The 24478-nt window shown below is 53.2% G+C and overlaps 2 protein-coding genes and 2 long non-coding RNA genes across 5 annotated transcripts in view; 1 reads left to right on the top strand and 3 right to left on the bottom strand.

Moving 5' to 3' along the window:
• LOC126646343 (uncharacterized) overlaps positions 1-15105 on the bottom strand; it is a 39768-nt gene extending 24663 nt beyond the window's left edge. The window contains exon 1 of one of the 2 annotated variants that reach the window (XR_007630277.1): positions 14677-15105. This is a non-coding gene — a long non-coding RNA (uncharacterized LOC126646343). Of the gene's footprint in view, positions 1-7909; positions 8132-14676 lie in introns of those variants that run through there. The other variant, XR_007630276.1, reaches the window with a different exon arrangement.
• The window catches only part of LOC126646347 (uncharacterized), a 73945-nt gene extending 56823 nt beyond the window's left edge, over positions 1-17122 (bottom strand). The window contains exon 1 of the long non-coding RNA XR_007630279.1: positions 16388-17122. This is a non-coding gene — a long non-coding RNA (uncharacterized LOC126646347). The remainder of the gene's footprint in view (positions 1-16387) is intronic.
• On the top strand, positions 9224-13161 carry DLX6 (distal-less homeobox 6). The gene is made up of 3 exons (XM_050327527.1): positions 9224-9831; positions 10821-11014; positions 12788-13161. The coding sequence occupies exons 1-3, from the start codon at positions 9471-9473 to the stop codon at positions 13037-13039; spliced, it is 807 nt and encodes a 268-aa protein (XP_050183484.1). The 5' UTR covers positions 9224-9470; the 3' UTR covers positions 13040-13161.
• A 4351-nt stretch (positions 17123-21473) lies between the features above and the next one.
• Positions 21474-24214, bottom strand: DLX5 (distal-less homeobox 5). The gene is made up of 3 exons (XM_050327515.1): positions 23774-24214; positions 22402-22586; positions 21474-22171 (listed from the first exon to the last, which is right to left on the bottom strand). Exons 1-3 carry the CDS (start codon positions 24126-24128, stop codon positions 21839-21841), a joined length of 873 nt encoding a protein of 290 aa, XP_050183472.1. The 5' UTR covers positions 24129-24214; the 3' UTR covers positions 21474-21838.
• Positions 24215-24478: the final 264 nt, after the last annotated feature.

Here is a 24478-nt window from a genome sequence, read left to right as displayed (position 1 = left end):
AAAAAAAATCCAAAGGCACACAGAATGAATAATTGTCCTCACTTTTAACCATATATATATGCACAGAAAATTAAGGGTACATGTAAAGTTTGTCTTAAACGCGGTGAAGTCCATGAAAGGCTTCTTGCCCTGCTCTAGATGAGCGTTGCCGGCAGGCCATTTGATTTATTTTGATTTTTCAAAGGAATTGAGAAAGTCGTCCGATTAGCAGTGGTATTATTATAATCTCTATTCTTAAACCTCGAAACACCCTTGTAAACAATCGGCTCCTTCTCCCAGCCCGGCTCCCACTGCCGTTTAGTAATGACTGGAAGATTTATGAGGCTTTTTTAGCAGCACCTGTCTTTTTAAGCTGTCGACACAACCAATTAATACTTTTAATTACCACTACAAGGAAACTAACCAGAACCTTTCTGATCTGATTTCGCCGCTGAATTTTATCCCCTCTGAAGCAGCCCCAACTCGAGGCAGGGCAGCCACAGGGGGGTACTCTTTTTGCTGCGACTTTGTTTTGCCTCGGGCTGAATGGGGGTATGATTTGGTTTGGGTTTATTTCGCTTCTCTTTCCCCCTCTTCATTTGAAGTATTTAACCATTCCTTTCGAGAAGAAAACAAAAGATCTTGCTGACGGGACCCCAGAACACACAAGTCCTCCGGCTCCCAGAGAACCAGCCTTTGCACTGGCGGCCCCACTGACGGCCAGGGAAAGGCTGGAGGAACCAAGCACCGCTTAGGCAAAAGTTACCATAGAGAAATAGTGCGGGGGTGGGAGGGGGGGGAGCGATCTGGCTCTCACCGAATTCATGGCAGGTTTTACCAGTCATTTTAATGAAAGAGCGAGCATTCCATCGAGGGAGCCCGGAAGAGCAGGGGCAGGGGACACCTGAGCCCCGCAGACCGTCGGACGGCGGGTTGAGCGCCAGGCGGGAACTCAGTTCTCTCCTCGGGCCTGGGCTATTCCTTTCCTGCATCCCCATTTCCTCGGGTGTCCCTGCTCTTCACCTGAATAATCTAACAGTCGAGGAGGAGATGGGGTAAAAACTTGAAGAGAAAGTGTGTTTGCCATTCAAACGGCATGAGTGCGATCAAAAGTTCACAGATGCCCATGAAAGGTGCCTGCAGGGCGCCATCCTCTCTCTCTCTAGAGATGCCCCTTTAGCCATTGGGTGTGTGAGTCTGCCTGAGTGCTCCCCGATCAGCCCAAAGTGCTAGGAAATGGGGTTGCCACGGGAACCCCGGCCTTATTCTGGGCGGTTTGCAAAGGGCGTGATCAAACCTTGCCCCCATGCACATGTTTCACAAGGCGACGTGAAGTGGGCAGCAGCGTATGGAAATGAAGCGAGAGCACCCAGCTCGGGATGCTTAAACCCGGCCCATCCACGGTGGGTTTTTCCCTCTCCCCCAACCCTTAGCTAGTGCATGTGAATTGCTGGAAGTCCCTCCGACCGAATGCCAGAAGCTGGGAAGCAGAAAACAGTGGTCTTTGGGTTAAACAGACACCTTCTCCTGGTACAATACCCCGTGCCCTTCCGTGCCTGCTCTCCTTTGTATTATCTCTCATGCTGCCCAGGCCTCGCAGAGTTATGCTGTAAAGGCGATGTCCCACGTTAAAACAATCTGAATTCGCGGACGGATCTTGAATATGAATGAGGTATGTGGTCGTATGACTGCTTTGAAGCCGTACTTCTCCGAATATGGCTTTAATTAAATGTCTTCCGGCTTCAAAAGATTACATGTTGTGCAAAATATATCTTAGCATGAAATTTACTTCCACTATACGAAATTAGGTTACTTATAAATGTCTTCATTTAAAAAAAGAAAATCGCTTCTCCTCGTTCTGCTTTCTGTTTTGTTGAACAGAGAGCTCCAACGAGGAAAGAAGGCTGGGATAATATATTTATGGAGGCACGTGTAACAAAACCTGCCAGAAGCGGAGTGAGTGAGGGCTGCTTGCTGAAATGCAGACAATTCAAAAAAAAAAAAAAAAGGCAAGTTAATTCAGATCTGATTTGTTTCAGATCCAGCTGTCAGAACCCCGGAATATCTCCCGTGCCTCACGCCGTAGATACCTAACATGCTTCTACCGGCCCCGTCCCCCACCATCCCTTCCTCCTGCGTTTATTCTGTGCGAAGGATGCTCGGGAGAGAGGGGTCGGGGCAAAAAGGTGGAGAAAGGTGACGATCTCCACTAGCGAAAAATAAAAGTAATTCTTGGCGGGATGGAGAATAACGTCGTGGTCACACTAGAACCAGTCAGTCGGGCACAGCAGTTTCACTCCGCCAGTGAAACCGCTCTCAGTGTCAAGAGTTTTCCCGCTCTATACGCTGGATAGGGGCGGAATTCAGGTTGCTGGAGGCGATGCTCTGTTTGTATATCTCTCTACGCCTTCAGATACGGGACCTCACCTAGTTAAGTTTCTATAGAGAGATCAGATAATGCATCCTTTCGGATTATCTTTCTAAATTAACTTTTAGATTTGTTTTTATAGTCTGTTGAGACCCTGACAAAAGAGGCTGTAGTTAGATACAGATACGAGATAAACGTATAAAGCAAGCTCATTACACGGGAATGAGTGAAGAACTCTCCTTGCAATCTACTCTAGATAACGAGTCTGCCCGAAGAAACAAGTAAAGCCGAGATATTTACTTCTTTTCCTAATAAATAAACTTCAATAACTGCATTGACTTTGCACAATGTTTACTACATTTCCATTCAATGCTTGGGTAAATGCATCCCTAAAGGCAGAGTAAATAATTGCACTGATCTCAACAAGGGAAATGTGTAGACATTTGAAGTGTACTAAAAATAAACGAAGGCGAAAGAGACTGAAGAGAGAGGACACCGCGCTTGTTTGCCGTAATTAAAGCCTCTGTTTTCACTCTCCGGATTCCGAAACTTCCCGAGCGCAGATGGGATGAGACGTTTCCCGCGGGTGTCACCGGCACAGCACACGAGTGGCCGTGAGGAGCCGAGGCTGGGCTCAGGAGGGCTCGGCGGGGAGCTTGGCTAGGGACTGAGACTGGCCGCTACTGCAGGAGAAATTGCAGCCTCTCTGCTGACTAAAAAGAGCCTCAAGTTTCCATTCGCCTCTGAGCTCTTCCAACATGGGCACTTAAGAGCAGTGGTGGGATGGGTTTTTTGTTTTGTTTTATTTTTATTTTTTTAATTCCACTGCATCTTCCTCCTCTGCCAGAATAAGGTTTTTATTTAATTGTTGTTTTTTTCTTTCATTTGAAAAGAAAACAAAACAACATAAGTCCCCGCTAAAACCAACATCTGCTTCAGCAGCACCCTGGCAGGCGGGGACGCCTGCCAAGTGAAAGCCTCACAGGCGCGGTCTGCAAACCTGCGGCTGCATTCGGGGAGGTCCCCTGAACCTCGGAGGGGAAGGTCTCCCCACGCCACTGCCACGTAAGGCTCCCAGTGGAGGGGAGAAGGAGGTAAATACTCCCGCTCAGACTCTTTACGGCGATCACGTTCGCCGCATGGACAGAGCGGGAAAGACCTGTCCGCGGGGGTTCAGTTAAGGCGGTGTGGGTGCACCTGACCAGGTGCGAGGAGAGGCTGGCGGCCAGGGCCTCCGCGGGAGTTCCGTCCTCCTGCCGGGCAACCACTCGCCTGAAACCTGATTGCATTTTAAAGCAGATATCCATCCTCCCCCCGCGTATCCCCCATCAGGGAAAACAACCAACGACAACATCACGACAAAACATTAACCAAACAAAAAGCCCCAATCTTCGACCCTCTGCAGAGCCACACATTGAATGAATCTGCCTGTAAGGTTTTAATTACAGCCAAGGCTTTGCTACAAATCTGTACAAGAGACAGTGGCTGGTTCCCTCTGGATCTTTCCCCCTCTGACTTTTATTATTTTGACCCAGGCTACAATATATAGAGCGGCGTGTGTGATCCATCTGCAAGGCTGGGCTAGGGTTTACCCTTCCCCCCCACCCCACCCGCTTCCCTGCCACTTCCTTCACACTCGCGATATGGAGAACCATTGACGCCTGCCTGTCTGTTATAATGTTAGTGGGTTGAAATCCAGAGGAGCCTCTGCTCCGCTCTTGCTCTCGCACTGTCAGCGCTCAAATTCCGCAGACTCTCCTCAAAATGGCTCGCTTCCAGCTTGAGGAGGTGACCTCCTTTTGCGGGTGCCTTTCCTCACCATTTAGCTGCCATTTAAAAGATGGCATTAGGACATACTGGCAGAAGGAGAGGAGGACATGTGTTTTGGGGTAAACAGGCTTGAGAGACCGGTGAAAAAAATGTCATCGGCAGATGCAAGGAGGGATATTTTGTTGTAGCTTCGGGAGCTGTATATAGAGCGGGCTGCCATGGGAGGACGGCGGTTGCCGAGCCGAGCCGTGCCGGGCAGTCGCCCCGCACACCCGCGGAGCGACGGCGCGTGGGGCGGGGGTGCAGATTTGTCAGCCGCCACAGCCGAGATCCAGAAGGGAAAGTCCCGTGTATCTGCGGAGCGAGCCTCTCCGCAAAAACGCATCTGGAGCGGATCGCCGCCAGCAGGAATATTCTCTGGTTTTCCGCTTCTCTCGAGACTTTCCGCACACACCTCTGCCAGAGAATCCCGTTCTCTCCCGAGCACCTTTCAATTGCTTTGTGGATTCTGTACTGTTGCTAAAAAACCCAGGAGATCCCGTAGTATTCTTTGCCTTCCCCCGCCCCCCCCCCTCCCCCTGCATTTCTCTGACACACCAAAAAAAATCGTGTTTCAAGATCCACTTCATGCACATGCATGGGCTTCTCGCGGGAAAACACACGCAACAACGTAATTCCTGAAATAAGTTTCTCTCGGATCTTCACAGCTACCCTGACCGACGTGAGACAGAAAGCACTCTCCCGGACTCTGGTGTGAATTGGGGAGAGGGGATATATAATCCCAGAGCGCAGCCTTCAGCTCCTTCTGCGAGAGCGTCTTGGAGGAGCCTCGCTTGAGGAACAGTCAGCTATCGCACCCTTCCCCACAAACCAAAAAACACGCTCAACAAACCAAGAGAAGGACTGCAGAGCCCACCCTTGCAGACACCACAGCAGGACTTCCCGGGAAGGAGGGGATGAGAAACAGAACGGGAATGTTTGTTTTCCCCTGTTGTTATTATTGAACGCATGAATGAATGAATGAATGAATGAACGGAACAGAAGGTGCTTGGAGGCATGTAGGAAGCCTCTGACCGCTTACATTAACTTCCTATTACACCCTAAAAATAGAACCCCATTTCCTGTTGTTCGTCAGCTCCTTCTGACTGTTGTGTCTGTTGTGTGACATCTTTCGACTCACAACTGTGCCTTTAAACCACACATACATGCTTTGGCCCTTTGAAAGTGTTACCCGCAAACATCATTAAAACGACGCGGTTTAGGGTGACACCGAAGACCGGTCTCACGAAGTCACCCAGTCCTGGGGCACAAGGAGCCCGGTGCACGGTGCCACGCTCTCCGGCAGTCAGCGGAGCAGGGGAGGACCGCGGGGGAGGCGGGGAGGGGAAGCAGCGTTGCCCCAGAGGCTCTCAGCCAGCCCAGGCGTGGAGAGGGGCTAGCCCCAAGCCTGGTAGGGGTGCAAAGGCCTCGTTGCTCTTCAGGAGAGTGAGGGTGACTTGCGGAGTGCGTTTTCTGGGAATATTAAACCGAGGGGTGAGGAAGGAAGCCCGACCAGGGATGTGCAGGCAGGGTGCAATGGTACCCACGGTCTGGAGCGGATAGGACGCGGAGCCATGCACAGGGCACATCCCCATCGCCCTTGGCCAGGGCTGCAGCGTAGTCCTCCGGGAGCTCGGGCTTGGCCCCGGAAAGAGCGGAGAAGCCAGGAAGGGGGTCACATGCGGTGAATTCCTGCTGCCTTTTCCCAGGGAGGAACGGGTGCTCACAGGAGGCGGTGTGGGGGCTCCCTCCTCGGGGCAGTCCTTAGCCGCCCCTAACTCGCACCTTGCCCCATCCGGCCGGACTCCTGGCCCTCCCGGTCCAGCACAACTCTCGGGAAGCTCACTGAGACAAGGCAGCTCTCCTCGTGGGCTCCCACCCCTCACTCTTGACTGCTGCCTGCTCTCTTTCGAAAGCACTTCAAGGCGCAGGGACTTAGGTGTGGGGTGTCCGTCCTCACCCTTTTTTCGCGAGTTACCCACCCTGGGAAGTGAGCATCCCACTGCTCCAGTGAGTCCAGAGTTATTTATTCAGGTCTAATTTCTTCAGAAAGAGGCCGGTGACGGAGCTCGTCTGCACGCAAGTCAGAGCCAGGGAGGACCGGTGCCCGGCAGCGCGGTCTCCCGGGGCGGAGACCTCCCGGGTACTCCGCATCCCCCGCCAAAGCGCGGGCCCGGAGCCTGCCCTACCCTCGGAGAAGAAATATCCCTGCAACTGCCGCGTCTACAAGGGCATAGCTCGGGCCCTTATTGCTCCCCACCCCAAGATTCCCGGTGGGCCTAATTAAATTGGGGTAAATTATCGGTGTGAGGCTGGACGGAGTCAACTGTCTTGACGACAGACAAGGATGTCTGAGCACCGGGGAGAAGGAGTAGCGCCAGGTTTCCAGCTCTTCCCTCCGACCGGCCCCCACCGATGACTCGGCGGGGGCTCCGCACCCCCGCACACCGCCTCTCCCCGCGGCCCGCATCCAGAGCCGCTGCTTGTCCTGCTCGCCCCACCGCAGCTCGTCTGAGCTACGCTGAGCGAGTGATGCACATGTAACTCCATTTGCTGCCTATCGCAGGAAACAGCTCCTGCAGACTCTCCCTGCCTTTTTTTCTTCTTTTTGTCTGACTCAAACGCCTTATTCCCTTCGCGAAGGCGGTATATAGGTGTTATTTCAAAGTGGTCCCTTCTCCTGCTCAACTTTTTCCCATTCCCGGGTTAGCATCCATTATGTGGCAGGAATTATTTCGAAACAAGAAAGCAACGTGTTGCAAACACTCCCCAGCCTATTTTCTGACATCTTTTGTTATGCATGCTCTTTCTGCTGGAGAAAATGCTAGTATGTGCACCTGCGAAAAAAAAAAAAAACCGCCTTCATGATGTTAACAGCAAGCTGGAGGGTATAAAGCAATAAAACTGCCAAATGTACCTGTTCCTATTGAGTACATTACCTACACCTATGAATAAAGAGTCTCAGTAGGAATTCTTTCCCTTCTCTTCCCCTTTCTCTATATTTTTATTCATTGTAGTTTTGTAAACGCCTAGATCGGGTTACCCTTTCGCGTGTTAAAGTGGAACTCTTGTTAAAAGCCGGAGAACAAGGCAAGACACTTACAACTGCATTCAGAGTTACTGAACCGACTCCAAGGGCTCAAGAAGTGAAACAACGATGAGAGGGTGGGTAAGGGGGCTCAGAACATCCCAGCCACACAGGAAAAAAAGACATCCCTCCCCCATACGCCCCTGAAACAAGCCATATGAACAACAAGCGCCGAGAGACTATGGGTTATGCCCTGCCAACGATCGAGCATCGCTTCGCATCCCCCTTCCCCCTCTACACTACCCCCCACCGGTATCCGAGCAGGGGACTCGCATCCTTCGGTTTCCCAGAGCTAATGACCAGGTTGTGGAGAAACAAAACTCCAAAATAAATGAAGAAATGGAAAAGAAAAAAATCCCAGAAATAAAAATTAAAACGCTCTAAATATTTCCACAAGCGACACGTAAATATATATATATATATATATATATATATATATATATATGCAGAATCTGAAAATCAGTCCCCGGGGAATGTCCCAGTGAGAGGCAGTATCAGGACCTGGGATCGGTCTGGGGAAGTCTCTGGGCTGCGCGTGGTTTTGGAAGCGGCGGCTGCTGGTGCCAGTGTTGGTTTTTAAAGCCCGAAACCTCCAGCCCCTTTCCCCATCTAGAACAACTTTCGGATTTCTCTATGCCTAGCGAGTTCCGCAGGGTCCTTCTTACCTAAGTCCTCTCCGGTGGGGTCTGTCTCTGGAGTTCATGCTTAGCTGGACGCAAGGAGATTTAAGCGAAGCAAAGGGGTAAAAAAGAGAGAGGGGGTGAGAGAGAGAGGGGGGAGAGAGAGGAGAGAGGAGAGAGAGAGATCCTTCGCCGAGCTGGATCAAACTTAATGTCTTTCCCTAGTCCATCTTTGAAAGAGAAGTGGTAATACCACCTGGATGTTCGGATATAAATCCCCTTGCAAATAATAAATGGATTAATAATAACAAGGTATGAAGTTCTTTTTATAGAAAAAAGGAGAGAATTGAAACTAAATGCGGCAGTTAGACAACCATTTTGATAAGAGGATAATTGAGGCGACACTGGTGTATAATTAGAGGATAATTTATGCTATATCCACTTTTATTCCACCTCCCAAAATAAACCCAGTCCATAATCATTACAGGCAAATTGTTCTGAATTTTATAGCAGCAATTTGAACAAAGTACTGCAGTTAATCATGGGAGATTTTTGTGTATTCCTGATTAGAAGTCTAATTGCCTCCTTCCAGAAAGTAAAAATAACTGTAAAACGACTCTATTTTTATCATTAACAATGTTGACAATAAAATAAAATCAACTGGAATTGTAATCTAAAGACAAATTTAGGGCGCAGGCACTTTTTTTTTCCTTGGGTCGTTTATATCCTAATCAAGCTTTTTGCCAAAACCGCCAACCGCACGTAGCCATTTGCATATATTTGAAAGCCATTACGGGAGCTGCTGCTGCTGCTGCGTTCAGCGGGGAAAAATGCGCTGCGCGTCGCTTCGCCACAGCGAAAATACCGCGCAAGGAGGCGCGGGGGGTGGGTGGATGGAGGGGGTCGTGTAGTGGGGGAATGTTTGATTTGGGGGAAGGGGGAAAGGGGGATGGGGTAGACGCTCCCCTTTTCCCCACCCGCGCGGGTGTGGAAGAAACGCGCGCGGGTGGGGAAAAACGGGAGGGGGGGAAAGGGGGGCGGGCACGGGCAGCGCGCGCTGCCGGCTATGACGTAAGGGGGCCGAGTGACCAATGAGGGAGGCGCTGCCCTCCGGAGACGAACCATTCGACTTGTGCGCGTCCCTGCCCTTCAAGTCGGAGCGCCGGAGCCCCAACTTTCCCGGCTCCCACCTTCAACTCCCCCCACCCTCCACGCCCCCCCTTCATAAAAAAAAAAAAAAAAAAAGAAACCCACAAAAAACAACACCCACCCCACGCGCCGGGGGGATGAAGGAAAAGAGCGGCGCAAAAAAGCGGCGGGAGTAGCCCGCCCTCCCCCTTCACACACCCCGCACACCGCCCTCCCCTTCCTCCCCTCCCTCAGTGAACGAGGCCCCTCGCACAACGGCTCCTTGGAGAGGAGGGGGGGAAGGAAAAAAAAAGGCGGAAAAGAAAAAAAAAAAAAAAAAGAAAAGAAATTAAATTAAATCACCGCCGCCTCTCCAGCGGTGCCGCGGCGGGTAAGGGGAGCGGCGGTGGCTGGGCAGAGAGGAGGCAGAGCGCGGGGGGCGAGCCGGGGAGCGCCGCGCTCTCCCTCCCAAACTTTGATGATGACCATGACTACGATGGCTGACGGGCTGGACGCGCAAGACTCCTCCAAATCCGCCTTCATGGAGTTCGGGCAACAGCAGCCACCGCCGCCGCAGCCGCCGCCGCCGCCCCACTCGCAGCAGAGCTCGCCGGCCATGGCCGGCGCCCACTACCCGCTGCACTGCCTGCACTCCGCCGCCGGCTCGCACCCGCACCACCAGCATCACCATCACAGCTCGCCCTACTCCGGCAGCGCCGGCTCCTACAACCACCGCTCGCTGGCCGCCTACCCCTACGTGAGCCACTCGCAGCACAGCCCTTACCTCCAGTCCTACCACAACAGCAGCGCGGCCAGCCAGACGCGGGCGGACGATGCAGGTGAGCCAGCACCGCTTGCCCAACCCGCTGCCACTTCCTCGCCCCGCTCCCTCCATCTCCGGGCCTCTCCCCGGCCCCCCCGTCCCGGGCACCTGCATAACGACCCCCGCCGTGCCCCGGCTCCCGCCGAGGCAAGGGCCGGCCCTGGGGTGCGCGGGGCACCGCAGATAGAAGGTGGGGGTTTGCTTGTTTCCGCGGCCCCTACGCGGGCCTACTGCTGCGGGACCGGCGGCGGGGCCGCCGCTCCCCCGCGCTGGCGGCGGCTGCCGGCAGTACCGCGGTGCAGCGCACCGGCGCCTTCCCCGCCCGGCCGGCGGCGAGGGGCTGCGACCGGCGCTCCTTTGTTACGGCGGGACCGGCTTTAGGCAAAATTCCTGCTAACACCTGAGGAGTGAAAGTTTCCAGGCGAGCGGGTCGCATTCCGCTCGGGGGCCGTCTGATTTATGGGTTTTTTGGGGGGTTTTTGTTGTGGTGGTTTTTTGGATTTGGGTTTTTTATTGTTTTTTGTTTGGTTTTGTGTTGTGTTTTTTTTTTCAGGGAGCCATACGTATCCATCCGGAGGGGCACGACGGGGGGGGTAGGGGGGGGCGGAGGGGAAAAACATTGTTAAAAGTCTCGGACTGGTGATTCACGGACCACCAAACTGGCGACGCGAAGTCAATTAGCTCAGTAAAACCTGGACGGTCCTGGAACAAGGCTTCCCCTCGCAAAGCCAGAGCCGCGCTTTAAGTTTTTAAAAATATTATTATTATTTGCTCCCCGGGGGCAAGGCAGCGTGCCCACTGTGCCCGGACAGCTGTTTTTTCTCCCGGTAGCTAGGCAGCAGCCTGTGCGGCGCGTGCCTTTAAGGAGATGGAGCTTGTGTGTACGCGATGGGGTTGAACAGGCGTCGGGACAGGCTTCGGCGTTTCTAGGAGCCGTAGCAGCCAAAATACCCGCGTTTAATAGCTAAGGAGGGTGATGTTTCAGCTGTGTTGTTTTGCTTGCAGATCAGCAAAAAACCACAGTGATTGAAAACGGTGAAATCAGATTTAATGGAAAAGGGAAAAAGATTCGGAAACCTCGAACCATTTACTCTAGTCTACAACTCCAGGCTTTAAATCATCGCTTTCAGCAGACTCAGTACCTGGCACTTCCAGAGAGAGCTGAACTGGCAGCTTCATTAGGACTTACCCAGACACAGGTAATTACTGGGAATCCCAAATCACTGAAATCCTGCTCGAGCAATAAAGGCCAAGCAAAGTATGATGTTCTCTAAACATTTTGACCTCTGCCGGGAACGGTAGAAAAGGTAACGCACACGATCCCCATCTCTATGTCCTAGGACTTAAACCCACTGTGCGACAGAGACCGGGCTACCTCAGAAGGAGCTGAAAGCGCCTTTCCCTCAGCCGTCTGGCGAGCAAGCGCTCCCTTTTGATGCCACACATAACATTTTAAAATTGACTGTATTTTCGGATCATTCCAGCACCGAGATACAATTGCCCAGCGGTGAAAAGGAGAACAAAACAAAGGCAAGGAATCGCTGGGCCTGAGGTAGAACTAAAAGCAAAGCTGCCTGGTAGCAACGTATATAGGTAGAGGGGAAGCAGGAACGCGTTAGGAAATACCTGTAAAATCAATAGTTAATTCACCCTGGATGACTAACGCAAATGCAGTGGTTAGCCTTGGGCAAAATGTACGGAAGGTGATAATAGATCTGAGGATCAAAGACAGCCGTGTACAAAATTATGGCAGGTTAAGCCATAGTTAAGTGTGGTTGGAATAGCTGTGCCATCTGCTAATTTAAACTTGAAAGACATGTGAGGCATTACAGGCTTCCCAGGCTGGGGTTTGTGGAGAAGTGCATGGATAGATGGGATCAAATCGGGTAAAATGTTATCATGTGAATTTATGAGCTTAACAAATAACTTCGGGATTTTATCATTGTCATTGGTAACAGTTGCTTCCAGCCAGCGATTTTTAAATACTCAGCAAACATTAATGATGGGAATAGACCTGATGGTTTTGCAAATGGGATTTTAGTATCCTTAACTTGCACACTCTGTCTCACTGTTGTCTCGCTTTCTCTCTCACACATATAGACTTGGTTTAGGGGCCCGATTCTGAGCACACTAGTAGAAGAAGCACCCCTACTTATCCCCTAACATTATGTCTGCAGAGTTTGCGAGGTCAAATACACATGGGGTTTTGTTTTCTTTGTTTGATTGATTTAAAAAGTATGTTTTGTATATATGTCTATATACGTATATATATTCTTTATAATAATTCTGATCTACCAGTGGGCCTGATCCTTGCATACCTTATTGAGTGCAGGCTCCTGTTCTGCTGGGTTAGGAGCAGGATAAGACCCAAAGCAATCTTGATACCCAATTACTCACTGAGATAATAAAATGATTATTTCTTTAAAAATATATATTAAAATAAAACCACAACCCTGGTTACATTGTGCCTTCTCCCCCGTCACAGCAGCATGGACCACTTGATCTGATCGTGTGGATTTCGGATGCACGATTTCTTTGTAAGATGCCCTTTGTCTATTGGCTCCTGTATCCTGGCACAAAATCATATGATTGCCTGTGTTTGACAACAGTTTGCCCGAATGATCAAATGACCTCCAAAATTCTGAATGAGGTGCTAAAGCAGGAGACCTCAGAATATGTAGTCTGTTTCATCTTGAACAATCTGGCCTGCGCAAAGAAAACAACGTTCCAGGTTAAAACCTGCATCCCTCTCGCTTTCCAGCTCTGGTCTGCCTCCCCTGTTCTTTCCAGCGGCATCCAGAGCCCAAGAGCAACAGTAGCTACCCTTCCTTCTTCCCTCCCTATCCCTAACTCCACACCCGACTGGCGTGTGCGCTCAAGACCTCTGGAGCAGACCCACGGACCCCGGGGTCTCCCCTGCTGTGCCCTGGGCACTGACGGCAGCCTAATATCTGCTGCGTTTTGCTTTACAGGTGAAGATCTGGTTTCAGAACAAGCGCTCCAAATTCAAGAAGCTGCTGAAGCAGGGCAGTAACCCCCACGAGAGCGACCCTCTGCCCGGCTCCGCTGCCCTCTCCCCTCGCTCTCCAGCTCTGCCTCCAGTCTGGGACGTTTCAGCCTCTGCCAAGGGAGTCAATATGCCTCCCAACAGCTACATGCCTGGCTATTCTCACTGGTATTCTTCTCCACATCAAGACACAATGCAGAGACCACAAATGATGTGAATTGTCCAAGAGAAATAATCTCCCAAGAACGCCTCGTCTCGACATGGCAAGAAGTTCCCCTGCTTTGCCAAGCCGTGCCAGCAAACAGGCTCTGTGTGAACTTGTAGATGCGGCAAAGAGACAGTGGCTTTTTTTTTTTTTTTTTTTTTTTTTTTAAGTAACCTCAGCGATTGATCTTGAACAGAAAGACACAATTTTCATTCTGGCGCACAGAAGACACTTCTCTTTAGGATATTTTCCTTTGGACTCCAAGGCACCAGCCTCTTTCTCGGTGGAGTATACGTAAAAAAAAACTTTTTACAGACTTTGCCCACAAGAACCTGAATCTACCATGGCAGCCGTTTTTACTTGTTTAATGACCTAAAGACATTACATGATGAAAGAGACTAGTCAAAGCTCCTTCATTTTTATTCACCAAATCCGGACTGGGGAAAGGATTAAAAGAGAGAAGAAGGGATTTAAAAAAAAAAAAAAAAAAAAAAAAAAAGGGGAAAAAAGAAGAACTGGTTGAAAACTGAAAATGTACTGTAAGATTAGAACATTACCAGAAGCAAAACCTGCATGCTTTCTCAAAATTCAATGGGCTGCGGCTCAGAAGAAACCACCGTCTCTCACGTGAAGAGCCCCCTCATCCGCACAGACCCGCACCCGCACACAGCCGGACAGACTCCCGGAGACGAGAAGGAAAGACAGAGAGATGGATTCGCAGCCAGACCCGGAGCTGCGGGCTGGGGAAGGAAGGTTCAGTGCTGCCCGGCGGCAGCCTCCCCCACTGAGCGAGAGGGACCTTTCCCCGAGCAACCTTTCTGTATATATTGTTGAATTTTAGTTGTACATATACTTTGTATGTTTTTGTCTTCTTTCATATATAGAGTAAAAGCCACAAAATGCCCGCCTGGCTCATATTTCCACCTTAGCGGATCCCCACATCCCCCAACCTTCCCCCCCCCCCAGTTCAACCCGGGAAGCGGGACCCTGTGCCCCGCTTGCCTGTGCACAGAGACCCCTACCAAAGCATATATCTGCGAGCAAAGAAAGAAAAGATGAAGTGGGGGAGGGGAGGGGTAGCTGGTGGTTTGGTTGGTTTTAAGGCTACGACTTAAAGACAGGAGATACCGAGTCCACAAATATACGCCTAGAAGAAGTTCCTAGTCATCCGGCCATTTCTGCTGCGATTTCACTGCTCCGCTGCTCAGCTGAGCTGAGCTTTCTCGCCGAGGCAAAGCTTAGAGCCCTGTCTTTCTCCCCAAAGGTTGGAGACTCCAAATTATTAAGAAAGGAGGCGCCCTCCTTTGTTTTTAAAGAGCAGACAATGCAAGATGAAGAATGCTTTGCAAAGCCCTGAGAGGTGCCCAGGCACACAACACGCTGTCCAGCCAGCTCCAGCCGCATCAGTTTGTGGAAAGCACAGCAACTACTGACAATGAAAAGCCCTTTCCTCATCCAAGCTGGGTGCCCCATACTGCGAGAATTAATGGCTAGAGACCTGGGCATCCTTCAAATTATGAACCTTGAAACCACTGAGCCATTTATCAGAAGTCAATAGAGATCCTCAGAGTGCTCCATATAATGACAGCTACATACAGTCGTGCAAAAGGACAGTCACTATAATTAGACACAAAGCAAAGACTACTTACCAATATACCAGTTTTTTGGGGGGTGTTTTTTTGTTTTTTTTTTGAGCAACTTCCACGCTCAGTCAGTCTTCAGAGTGGTTTAAAACCGATCAGTCTTGTCATTTTCTACCATTCGTATTGTTACATTAGGAAAAATGTTTTCTTTTCTTTTTTTCCCCTTCCCACTGTGAAACTTTGGGTTCAGAGCTCCCCAGGATCAATTCTGAACAAAGCCTCCAGCTGCAGTGCCATCCAATTTGAAGCAGACATTGGGGACAATTTAAGGTTTTTATCCACAAGAAGGTTTTTTTCCATTCTCTTAAATGCAGCCATAATTAGAGTAATTTTTCATGTAGCCCGCTGATTACAGCGTTTTTACCGTCAAAGATAATTACCTGTAATTTTCTTCCACTTTTAATACTAAAAAGCCATCTTTATTTAGATTCAGGAACAGGAAAGGCGAAACAAAAGAGGAAAATTATTCTGTTATTCATACACAAATTGCAGAGACGTAGGGCCTAAAATTGAAAATTAACCAAAATTATAATGCTGAAAAGAATGGAAGAGGCTTCAGAAGTACAGCTGGTAGTGGGGCTTACTGAATTATTCAAATGACACTGGAGAGAAAGCTACCATACATTTAAACCAACAGCATCGTGTGCATCTTTCAGAAAACCCCTCTTCACACCCCCCGCCCCACGCCGGCCCCTGTGCGGGCTCGCCCTCGCTCCGCAGGAGGGCGGTGGATGCCCTGGTGAGCCAGTCCCGCAGACCAGGGAGCCCGGCCCAGCCGAGCCGAGCCCAGCCCGACGAGCCCCGGCCCCCACGGCCTCTGCAGCCGCCTTAACCCTTTCGCTGCACCCGCGCAGCGGGGCCCGGCAGCGGGCGGTCCGCCCACGGGGGCGGGGGGAGAGGGGGGCTCGCTGTTTCTCGTGGGCTTGCGAGGCGCTCGTCCTCGCCTGCACGCGCGCGTGGGTGCCGGTGCGGAAACCCTCTCGGTGAGTCGTGCCCTCCTCCCCCACGCGTGATTTCTCAAATAGACTTTAAAAAAGCCCAGACAACAAGCAAGCAAACGAAAAAATACACCACAATAATAATAATGATAATAAAGCCCCATTAGCTTCGTAGCGTGGGAGAAGGTGGGAGAGGCAGGCCTTCCCGGGAGCGGGGTGTGAGCGAATGGCAGCAGCGGCTCCCCACTCGCGCGGCAGACGCCCCGGGAGACTCTCGTGAAACAGCGTCATCTATGGATGGAGCAGCGGCAGATCCCCGCGCCAGCGCCAAACCTGCTGCCGCCGGGCTGCCAGCGCCGGCTCCGCCGCCGCCCGCCCGCCGGGCTCTGCCGCCTCGGGGCCGCGGGACGGGTGCCGGGAGGAGCCGCGGAAAGGCGCGGAAAGGCTCAGAAAGGCGCTCTGCCACCGTCCCGCTGCGGGCACGGGCGGACGGGTCTGGCCCCGGACTCGCACGATTTCTCTGCCGGCCGCCGAATCCCGCGCCTCCCTTCCGGCAGCCGGGGGTCCCCGCAGCATCCACGCCCCGCGTCGCCCGCCGCCCCGGCAGCACCGGAGGGAAGGGGGCGCGGACCTGTCGGGGGTCCGGCCACCGAGGGAAAACATCGGAGTGGGAGTGACCGCGAAATTGGGGGAACGAGTAAAGAATGAGCGTGCCTCGATGGGCAAGGCGCGGAGCAGTTGCACACCAACCCCAAACCCAAGCGAACCCCAAAACTTACCCCTGTGAAAATCTGCTAAGCAAGGATCGGGGTCTAGAAATCTATACTGAACAGAAGCAGTGGAGAATATTTTTCTGAGTCTCAGGGCAGAAGCTCTTTCTCTATATTCTTGGTTGAGTGAGCACATCCAGGTGTGAAATTGTTTGCACACCCCAGCACCTCTTATATTGCCAGCAAAATTAGCTGTTATTACTGTCACTGTTTAGTGATGGTTAGCTTGATAAAAAAAAACCTGCTGTAATCAAGACCTGGCGCATCTTTGCAAATTACAGATAATTGTAAACGTCCAGATTATGATAATAGCATCCTAATCCAGCCTGCAATATAATTATTACAGAGTGTTACATCTGAAACTGTCCAGTAGGGCTAATTCAGCCATTATTTAGACCCTATTTTTGCACTGCAAATGGGTTGCTGAGTTGAAAATGTACGATTGTAATTTCACGGGGCACTCAATGAGTAATGGTATAGGGAGAGAAAAATACAAAAGTGAAATGTGAACAGTAGCGATCAAATCAAACTCGGAAGGACAAAAGACTGTTTGATTCATGGGGAATGAGAAGAGCGGGAATTAAGAAAACAGCAAATCAGTGGTCTGCAGCGTTACGTGTCCGAATCTCAACGAGTGCGAGCCTGATGTGCAGTCAGGGGCTGATGCTTCGACTCCCGCCTTGCATGAGTTCACCTCTCGGTTCGGCTCTTCCCGGTAGCCTCTCCCTGGCACCCGAAGGATCCCCGCGCTCTCCACCCATCCCCAAAAGTGGGTTCGCCATTGTCGTGTGCCTCTTCTCAGGTGAATGAACGTCACTTTCGGGCAAGAAGCCTCGGGAGCCTTGGAATCGGGCGGAGAAGAGTGCGGAATGCGGGACGCCGGGGCCGAGCACTCTCCGCGGCGGGCTGTGGAGCCCGAGGCCTCTTGCGCTCCCGTGCAAAAGGACCCCTGGACTAGTCCTCAGGGGTCCTTAGGGAAATTATCACAAAACCGACTCAATTGTAATTAATTAACCAAAAGAGCCTGGCTAACAGGACTACCTGCAGCTAGCGAGGTTAACTCACTGGGTTAGTTGGCTTTCGACTCCTGATTAACTTTTATTAACCCTGGACACGAAGTACAAAAACCCGCTTCATTTTTTAATGGGCTAAATCATCAAAGCGCCGTTACCGCCGGGCCGGCAGGTCCCCGCAGGACCCGGGTGCAGTGAGGCAGTACCCGGAGCTGGCCCCGTGGGCAGGAGGGCTGTCAGTCCTGGCCCTTGCTGGCCCTCCCGGGACGCAGCTGCACCTGGTACCTCGCAGTCTTTCTTTGCACCCTTTTCTCCATGCGAATTAGTAAAAACACCACGAAGAAAGGAAAGCTCAGTGGATAACGCGAGGCAAAAGCCCTATAAAACGCGTCATATGGTGCATATCGAGGAGACCATAAAGATCTCCTTGAATGGAGGGTCAGCTTCGCAGGCAGGCAGACGATGCCACTACAGAGCACAGAGCCGGGTCAGGATCCGGCGCGGCGAAGCTGGCTGAGCCATGCTGAGGTTTAGACAGCCTCTCCGGGAGTGCCGAGGGGCAGACGGCAGCGGGAGGGAAGCGAGAAGTCATCCCCAGACTCCCCTTCTCCAGGTGCTCAATCTGTCGCAGGTTCTGGCCGGGGTCGGCTCCCCGGGCCCTCACCTGAAGGGAAATAAGGAGGCGAGGGAGCTGGGAGATTTTCCCGCGACCTTGAAGGTCGTGTCCGTGGAAGGTGTTCTCACAGGCAGCCGGGGCGTGGGTGAGTGTCGGGCATTCTCGGGTCTATATTCCAGGCAGACAAACCATTGCTTATCCTCCCCAAATCACATGTAAACAGACGCACAGTCGGACAGAGAGCGGAAATATTTAATTGATGCAACACAGTTTCTTCCTAAAACAAGAGAGAAAAGGAGACAATGTAAACTACGCGGTTCCTTTTTCACGGCTCTTGTCTGACCTATAAAACAGGTTATTGCATTACTGCAGGCAATCGCTCAAATGACTGAAAGCAAGAAAGGGGGTTCCCACCCCATCCCTCCCCTCCCCCCCGCCCCGTCCCGATTTTCCTGGAGCAATAGATCTCCTTTCCGTAATCCACAACCAAAACACCTAAAGTCTGTTAGTCGCAAAATTGCGTGGCAGAAGTCTCTAATCGATGCCACATGTGGGATGCACTCTGGGGACACAGCGCTGCCGGCGGCGGAGCGGGCAGAGCGCGGAGGCCCACGCAGGCAGCGCGGCCGCGGGGGAGCGAATGCACCGGGGAGATCGAGGGGAGCAAGAGGGCGACAGGAACGCCTGACGAGCGGGCTGCCCTGCCGCAGTGACAGGTTGGAGGGGGTGGTTTTTCTTTCCCCGAGGCAGAACGGGAGGGAAACGGAGGCACTTCGCTATGAGGCAGCCCTTTCCAGCGGGCTGGAGGCTTTGTCTGCCGGGCGGTGAGGGGATGGCCGGTCAGGGACAGAGAGGGCTCTTTGGAGGAAGTGGGAAGGTGTTCCCCTCGTATCCGTACGTGGGGGTGGTCGGCAACGTGTGTGCCTGGGTGTGGGTGTTGTGGGGGTGAGCCCCAGCCGGAGGCCAGCGCAGCCAGGGGTCGATCTGCTGTAGGTGTGAGGGCCCCAGGGGTGCAGGCGGTATCAGGAACTCTCAATCTGGGGCAGCTGGGGCTGCAGGCTGCTCTGTATGTGTGTCTGCGTGTCTGCGCGTCTGTGTGTCTGTGTGTGTGTGTGTCAGGCCCTGTGGCTCAGCCCTGGAGCCGCTCGGCACCCACAGGAATGTGGCTCCTCTCGGCTCCCCGAGCTGCCCCGGCTCCGCATGGAAGTGGCCGCCAGGAAAACAGAAGGGAGGAGAAGAGAGCCGAGGGGCGGGGGGAAAGCCCCGAGCCAGCAATCCGCAGAGCCCAAACCCAACGTTAGACAAAGGACAGTTCATCTCATCCCTTTCCCGGGAGGTAAAGGGGGAAGCCTGGACAAGCCAGGTTCCCTCCGGCCGCCGCCGGAGCCCAAGGGGTGCACCCAGGTGGGGACAGGCGCCGGGATGTGCCTGCCTGTGTGTGCAGGGACAGGGGGTACAGGAGCATCTCCATCGGCCCGAGGTTCTCATGGAGGGGCAGGCGGCCGTAAACCCCCAGTGTTCATTGGGGTCGGCGCCACGGCGAGAACATTTTTTATTCTGTTTCGGGGAAGGATACCAGGCTCTCCTCGACCTGCCCAACGCCATCTCGATCTGGGAGGAGGGAAAATTAAGCAGGGAGAGGAACTGGCATGGAACCGAGTAGAGCTGACTCGGCTGGCTCGGAGAGAGGAGAGGTGCCAGAGCCCAGTCCAGCGGCGGCTGTGTGAATTCCCATCCCTACCTGGGATGGGAATCCCATCCCGCCTGCTGGCATCTCACTTTCCCGGAGCTGTTCCTGCGCTGTCCTCCTGGGCGCTCCCGGCCCGGGCAGGTTACCGTATCCAAACAGCCCCGCGGCAGCTCCTCAAAGAAAAGGGTGGGTGGACCGACCTGGGAAATTGACTTCCACCTCTTGTGTCCAAGCCTTTCTGCAAAGGGAAGTGACCTCGGGGAAGGGAGAATGTCTTACTGCGGGTTGAATGGTTGTCTAGAGGGAAATGAGGAAAAGAACGGAAGAAAATGAAAAGGTCAAGCTTTTAAAATTATTTCGGGTTTTGCTTGTTTTTGGTTTTTTTGCACGGGGTAGAAGTTAGCAGAAGACATAAATCCGAGCTTTTCGTCAGCCCCAAAATCAGGGAAAGTACCTGAAATCTTGCGAGTGACACGAGGAGGAGCCGGTCCCCAGAACCGCTTAGGACGCGGGGAGTGGCGGAGCCCGCCCGGCAGCGGGCAGGGGTGGGCAGCCAGCGGCGGCCCCCGCCACCCTGGCTCTGTGACACCCCCGCACCCTCCCTGACGTGCATGGAGCACAAACGAACAAACTGCTCTATTGTACTGCAAGACATTTACCAACCCCCAAACCTGTTACAAAACAGCAACCCCGGGCTTTTTTCTTTGGGGAGAAAACTACTCACGCACACGCACTCACGCACACGCACAAAACATGGCAGTCGGGAACGGAGGGAGAAGAAAGGAGGGGGAGGACAGCAGGGAGAAAGGCAAGAGACAGGTAAGTGCGCCCCAGGGCAGGAGTGTGCCTTTTCAGGCCTTGCCTCCCACCCTGCCAGCACTCTCCCCACCAACCTCGGCTGCCAGGGGGCATTTTTTATCTCGGGGATCCTTCAGCGACGCTTTTGGCACATTCGTTGCACCTTTGTACTCCGCACGGCCGTGAATGACCGCTCCCCCCTCGGAAGGAGGGTCCCCGCGGGAACGTGTGCCGCTGCGGGGGCCCCGCCGGCCGGGGTTTCTCCTGGGAGAGGGGCCCACGCTCCGTGTGAGTGGTCCCAAGGCAGTGGGCAGCGTTCCGGCCACACCGCCGAAGCCGTGCCGCCAGCACCGCACAGCGCTAGCGACGGCTCTGCTGCACGGGTTTTTCCCCTCAATCGTGTGGATAGAGATAAAACAAAAACAATAAAAGTACCTCTCCAACGTCCCTCTTTCAGCCGCAGCCGCCGCAGGCTTTTACCAGGAGCGAGGGGAGCGGGGGCCTCGTTTTATCCTTTTCACATATTTAGTGGCTCCCTTTGACGGAAACGTAATTTGTATAATTAGCTGAGCGCACACGGGCGACTGATGGGCTGTGGAGTGTGTAGCTCTCGACGTTAATTGCTCTTAGGGAAGGATTCGGGGCGGCTTAAGGCAAGAGAGTTGCTTTCTAGCACCAGGATGGGCAGCTTTCCCTTCAGCTTAAGTCACTAAGGTGCGATAAAGTGTACGCGGTCTTGCCAGAGCCCCTTTTCCAGCGAGAAGAGAGCACCACGGCCCCTCGGCTCGTCCGTGGGGACCTGCAAGGACCACATCCTGCCAGCATGACCGGGCTGCGGTGGCACTGCACAGCACTGCAACAAAATGTGAACTCCCAGCTCCCATCCTCTTTCCTCTGTCTCTCTCTGCAAGCAAAGCAGTATTATATTTTTTTTCCCTCTTATTAAGAGAATAAGAGGTAATTTGCAAACGTTTATCGTGGTCGAAATAATTTTATTTTATTCAGAATATACAGTTTAATTCCTCTATCTACAATTATTTACAGGGTTAAAATAACATTGAAAAAAGTCTCTGGAAAAATTGAGGTCATAGATTTCAAGGCACCATTGATAGTGTCCACAGCTGAGCCAAAAAAATGTCCGTATTGTATAAAAAAGGGTTTCCTTTGAAATGCAATAAGTTACATGCACAAGCTTTACACGTTTTAATCTTTTTGTTTCTTTTCCCTTTTAAAAATTCCCCATATGCATTCCTTTCGTTATTATTCTTTAACAGTAAAACACAGGAGTCCAAGGAACAACAAAAAAAAAATTTTAAAAATAATAAAATAATAAGATTCAGACTCTAATAAATTGTCCCAGAGGCGAGCGCTAACGGGTGCTGTAGGGAACCGTGGGGTTGGAGGTGGGAGTTGATGGAGTTGGCAGCGGGATACCAGGAAGTGGAGTTCTCCAGGTAGCTGGATGCAGGGGACGGGTTGGAGTTTGGAGGGTGAGCGTGTGCGTGGGCATGGTGGCTGAGTGAGCGGGACGAGCCCTGGGGTTCCCAAACCGCAGGTGACTGTGGAGAGTTGCAGGCCATGGGGTCGCTGGAGCTGGGGCTGTGCTCCGGAGGCATCTCCCCGTTTTTCATGATCTTCTTGATCTTGGATCTTTTATTCTGAAACCAGATTTTTACCTGGGAGAGGGGAGGGAGGAGGGGAGAGGAGAAGGGAGGAAAGAGGGAGTGGGGAGGGAAAGCCACCATTAATGCTCCAGCCGGTGCTTCGCGGCTCCGGGGACCCGCGCCCCGCTGCCCTCCCGCCCCTCCGCGAGGGCCAGTCCAGCCGTTCCCGCCGCGCCAAGGTGAACGCGGGGTTCTGCGACCCGCCGGGGCCGAGCCGAGTCGAGCCGAGCCGCTCGTGGTACCTGTGTCTGCGTGAGTCCCAGGGAGGCGGCCAGCTCAGCCCGCTCAGGCAGGGCGAGGTACTGGGTCTTCTGAAACCTCCTCTGCAACGCCGCCAGCTGAAAGCTGGAATAAATAGTCCGGGGTTTGCGCACTTTCTTTGGTTTGCCGTTCACCATCCGCACCTCGGGCTCCGCCACCTCCTTTTCTGCACGGGCGCAAGGGCGGGAGAGAGACACAGACGCAGACGTTAAGGCGCGGGACGGGCTCCGCTCCGCGCAGACCGCGCCGGCGGCGGCGGCATCCCGCCCGCGGGCCGGGCCGGGCCGGGCGGGCAGCGGCGCCGGCCCGACGGGCCCCTGCGGCTCCCCTCGGGGCTCCGCCGCCGGGCGGCGGCCCCGAGCAACCTCCGCCGGCTTCCGCGGTGAGACGGGAGGGTCCCGCTCCCTCCGCTCCAGGCCTTGGCCACCCCCGGCCCTCCCCCGCCTCCTGCTCCCGTCCCGCGCATCCTGCCGGGCGCGCAGCTCTGCGCGTCCACGAGTGGGAGCGCAGGGAGTGCGCGGCCGCCACGGGCGTTGGGAGGACGATTGGTGCCCTGCTGGGAAGAGCCCGGTCAGGAGCAGAGACCGACCCAGGGCATCTACCCCTTCCCCCGCACGCCCGCGCCTTCCCCCCGTCGCCGCCGGCGTGTCCCCAAGCGCCGCCGCGACCGCACTCGTCTCAGCCAAGCCCCAGTCGCTTGGCCTCGCCATGGGATTGCTTTTTTTATTCTCCCTGTCCCCTTCTTTTCTGTTTTTCTTTCTTTTTTTTTTTTCCTTGGGTTTTTTTTCCCCTACAGTAAGTTACAAAGAAGTACAGGGAAAGCACTAAAACCGCGGCGCTTTCTGGTAAAAAACACTCCCGGCTTCGCAGCCCCGCCACGGCTGGGCTCCCCCTCCCAGTCTCCTCCCCCGCCCCTCCAGCAGAGAGGGAAGGAAACTTTCTTCAACACCGCGAACCTGAGTTTGAGACACGCAATAAGGTTCGGCTATTTTCTCCCTCTTCTTGCAGGGGTAAGGAGGAGGAAGGTAGTCGTGGCGGCCCGGGGGGAGCTGATAAAAGTTGTCCTAAATCACTAATCCTAGTATTTGTGTTTTAGATCGTGCGGGCTGGTAAAAAAAAAAAAAAAAAAAAAAAAAAAAAAAGTAGACTAGTTCTCTGCCTTTTTCTTTCTTCTTTCTTTCTTTCTTTTCTTTTCTTTTTTTTTTCCCCAATTTATTTATTTTAGTTCTCCCTCTGATTCAGGGAAAGCCGCATCCCCGCTGCCCCTGAGTTAAGAGATCTGCCTGGGCGCACTCTCCCAGCCTCCCCAAAGCCGTGAGAGCTCCCCGCACACCCCCGGCCCCCGGCCCTCACCTGGCTGGCTGGCGGAGCTCTGAACGCGGTTGTAAGCTCCGCTGTACTGGTGGTAGGGGCTGGCGTAGCTGTAGTCTGCATAGGCTTTGGCAGGATAGTTCCCGGCAGATCCATTCATGCCGTGGTATTGATACTGGTAGGGGTTGAGCGCTTTGCCGTAGGAAGCCGAGGTAGGCGAGCAGTAGCCGTGCGGGGCTCCCCCCGCCGGGCTGTAGTAGTCGGAATCCGTAGCCGAGGACTCGGGTAAAGTGGGAGATTCCTGGGACGGGTGGTGCATGGCTGCAGCCGTCTGGAAAGGAGCCTGGAAGTCGCCGGATCTGATGTTGGGGACCCTTCTGTCAAATACTCCTGTCATAGCTGGGAGCCGGCGGCGGGTTGGGGTTGGCGGCGGGGCTGCTCGGGTCTAAGCAGACATGTCTGGGGGAGGAGGCTGCGGCGCGGTGTCTGTCTCCGGCAGACTGCTGGCTGGGGCGCAGCATAGGCTTGGTTAAATCCTTAATTGCGCTCTTACGCACAGCAGGGTGGATCGGGTTCCATTGGCCAGAGCAATCGGGAGCAGCGACACCCTAACTCGTCCAACTAGTTTAGCACAACAAAGCTTCGGCTTTAAAAAAAAAAAAAAAAAAAAAAGTCCCATTCAAGCTCTTTTAAAGTGAATACCAACAGCAATCTCCGAGTCGGAGTGTCGCGATTGGGAGGTTTCCT

This window comes from Myiozetetes cayanensis, unplaced genomic scaffold (genome assembly GCF_022539395.1).
Source record: "Myiozetetes cayanensis isolate MyiCay16 unplaced genomic scaffold, myiCay2020 scf1, whole genome shotgun sequence".
In the NCBI taxonomy this organism is placed as follows: Eukaryota; Metazoa; Chordata; class Aves; order Passeriformes; family Tyrannidae; genus Myiozetetes; species Myiozetetes cayanensis.
The sequence above is the reverse complement of the archived record's forward strand: the minus strand, read 5'-3'. Positions and strand labels throughout refer to the sequence as shown.

Excerpts from the sequence above, each read along its gene's own strand:
- DLX6 (XM_050327527.1), top strand. The coding sequence starts at position 9,471 with ATGATGACCATGACTACGATGGCTGACGGGCTGGACGCGCAAGACTCC. Across the intron at positions 9,832-10,820 it reads GACGCGGGCGGACGATGCAG|ATCAGCAAAAAACCACAGTG; the intron begins GTGAGCCAGCAC and ends TTTTGCTTGCAG. Across the intron at positions 11,015-12,787 it reads TAGGACTTACCCAGACACAG|GTGAAGATCTGGTTTCAGAA; the intron begins GTAATTACTGGG and ends TTTGCTTTACAG.
- DLX5 (XM_050327515.1), bottom strand. The coding sequence starts at position 24,128 with ATGACAGGAGTATTTGACAGAAGGGTCCCCAACATCAGATCCGGCGAC. Across the intron at positions 22,587-23,773 it reads GAGCTCCGCCAGCCAGCCAG|AAAAGGAGGTGGCGGAGCCC; the intron begins GTGAGGGCCGGG and ends GCGCCCGTGCAG. Across the intron at positions 22,172-22,401 it reads TGGGACTCACGCAGACACAG|GTAAAAATCTGGTTTCAGAA; the intron begins GTACCACGAGCG and ends CCCCTCTCCCAG.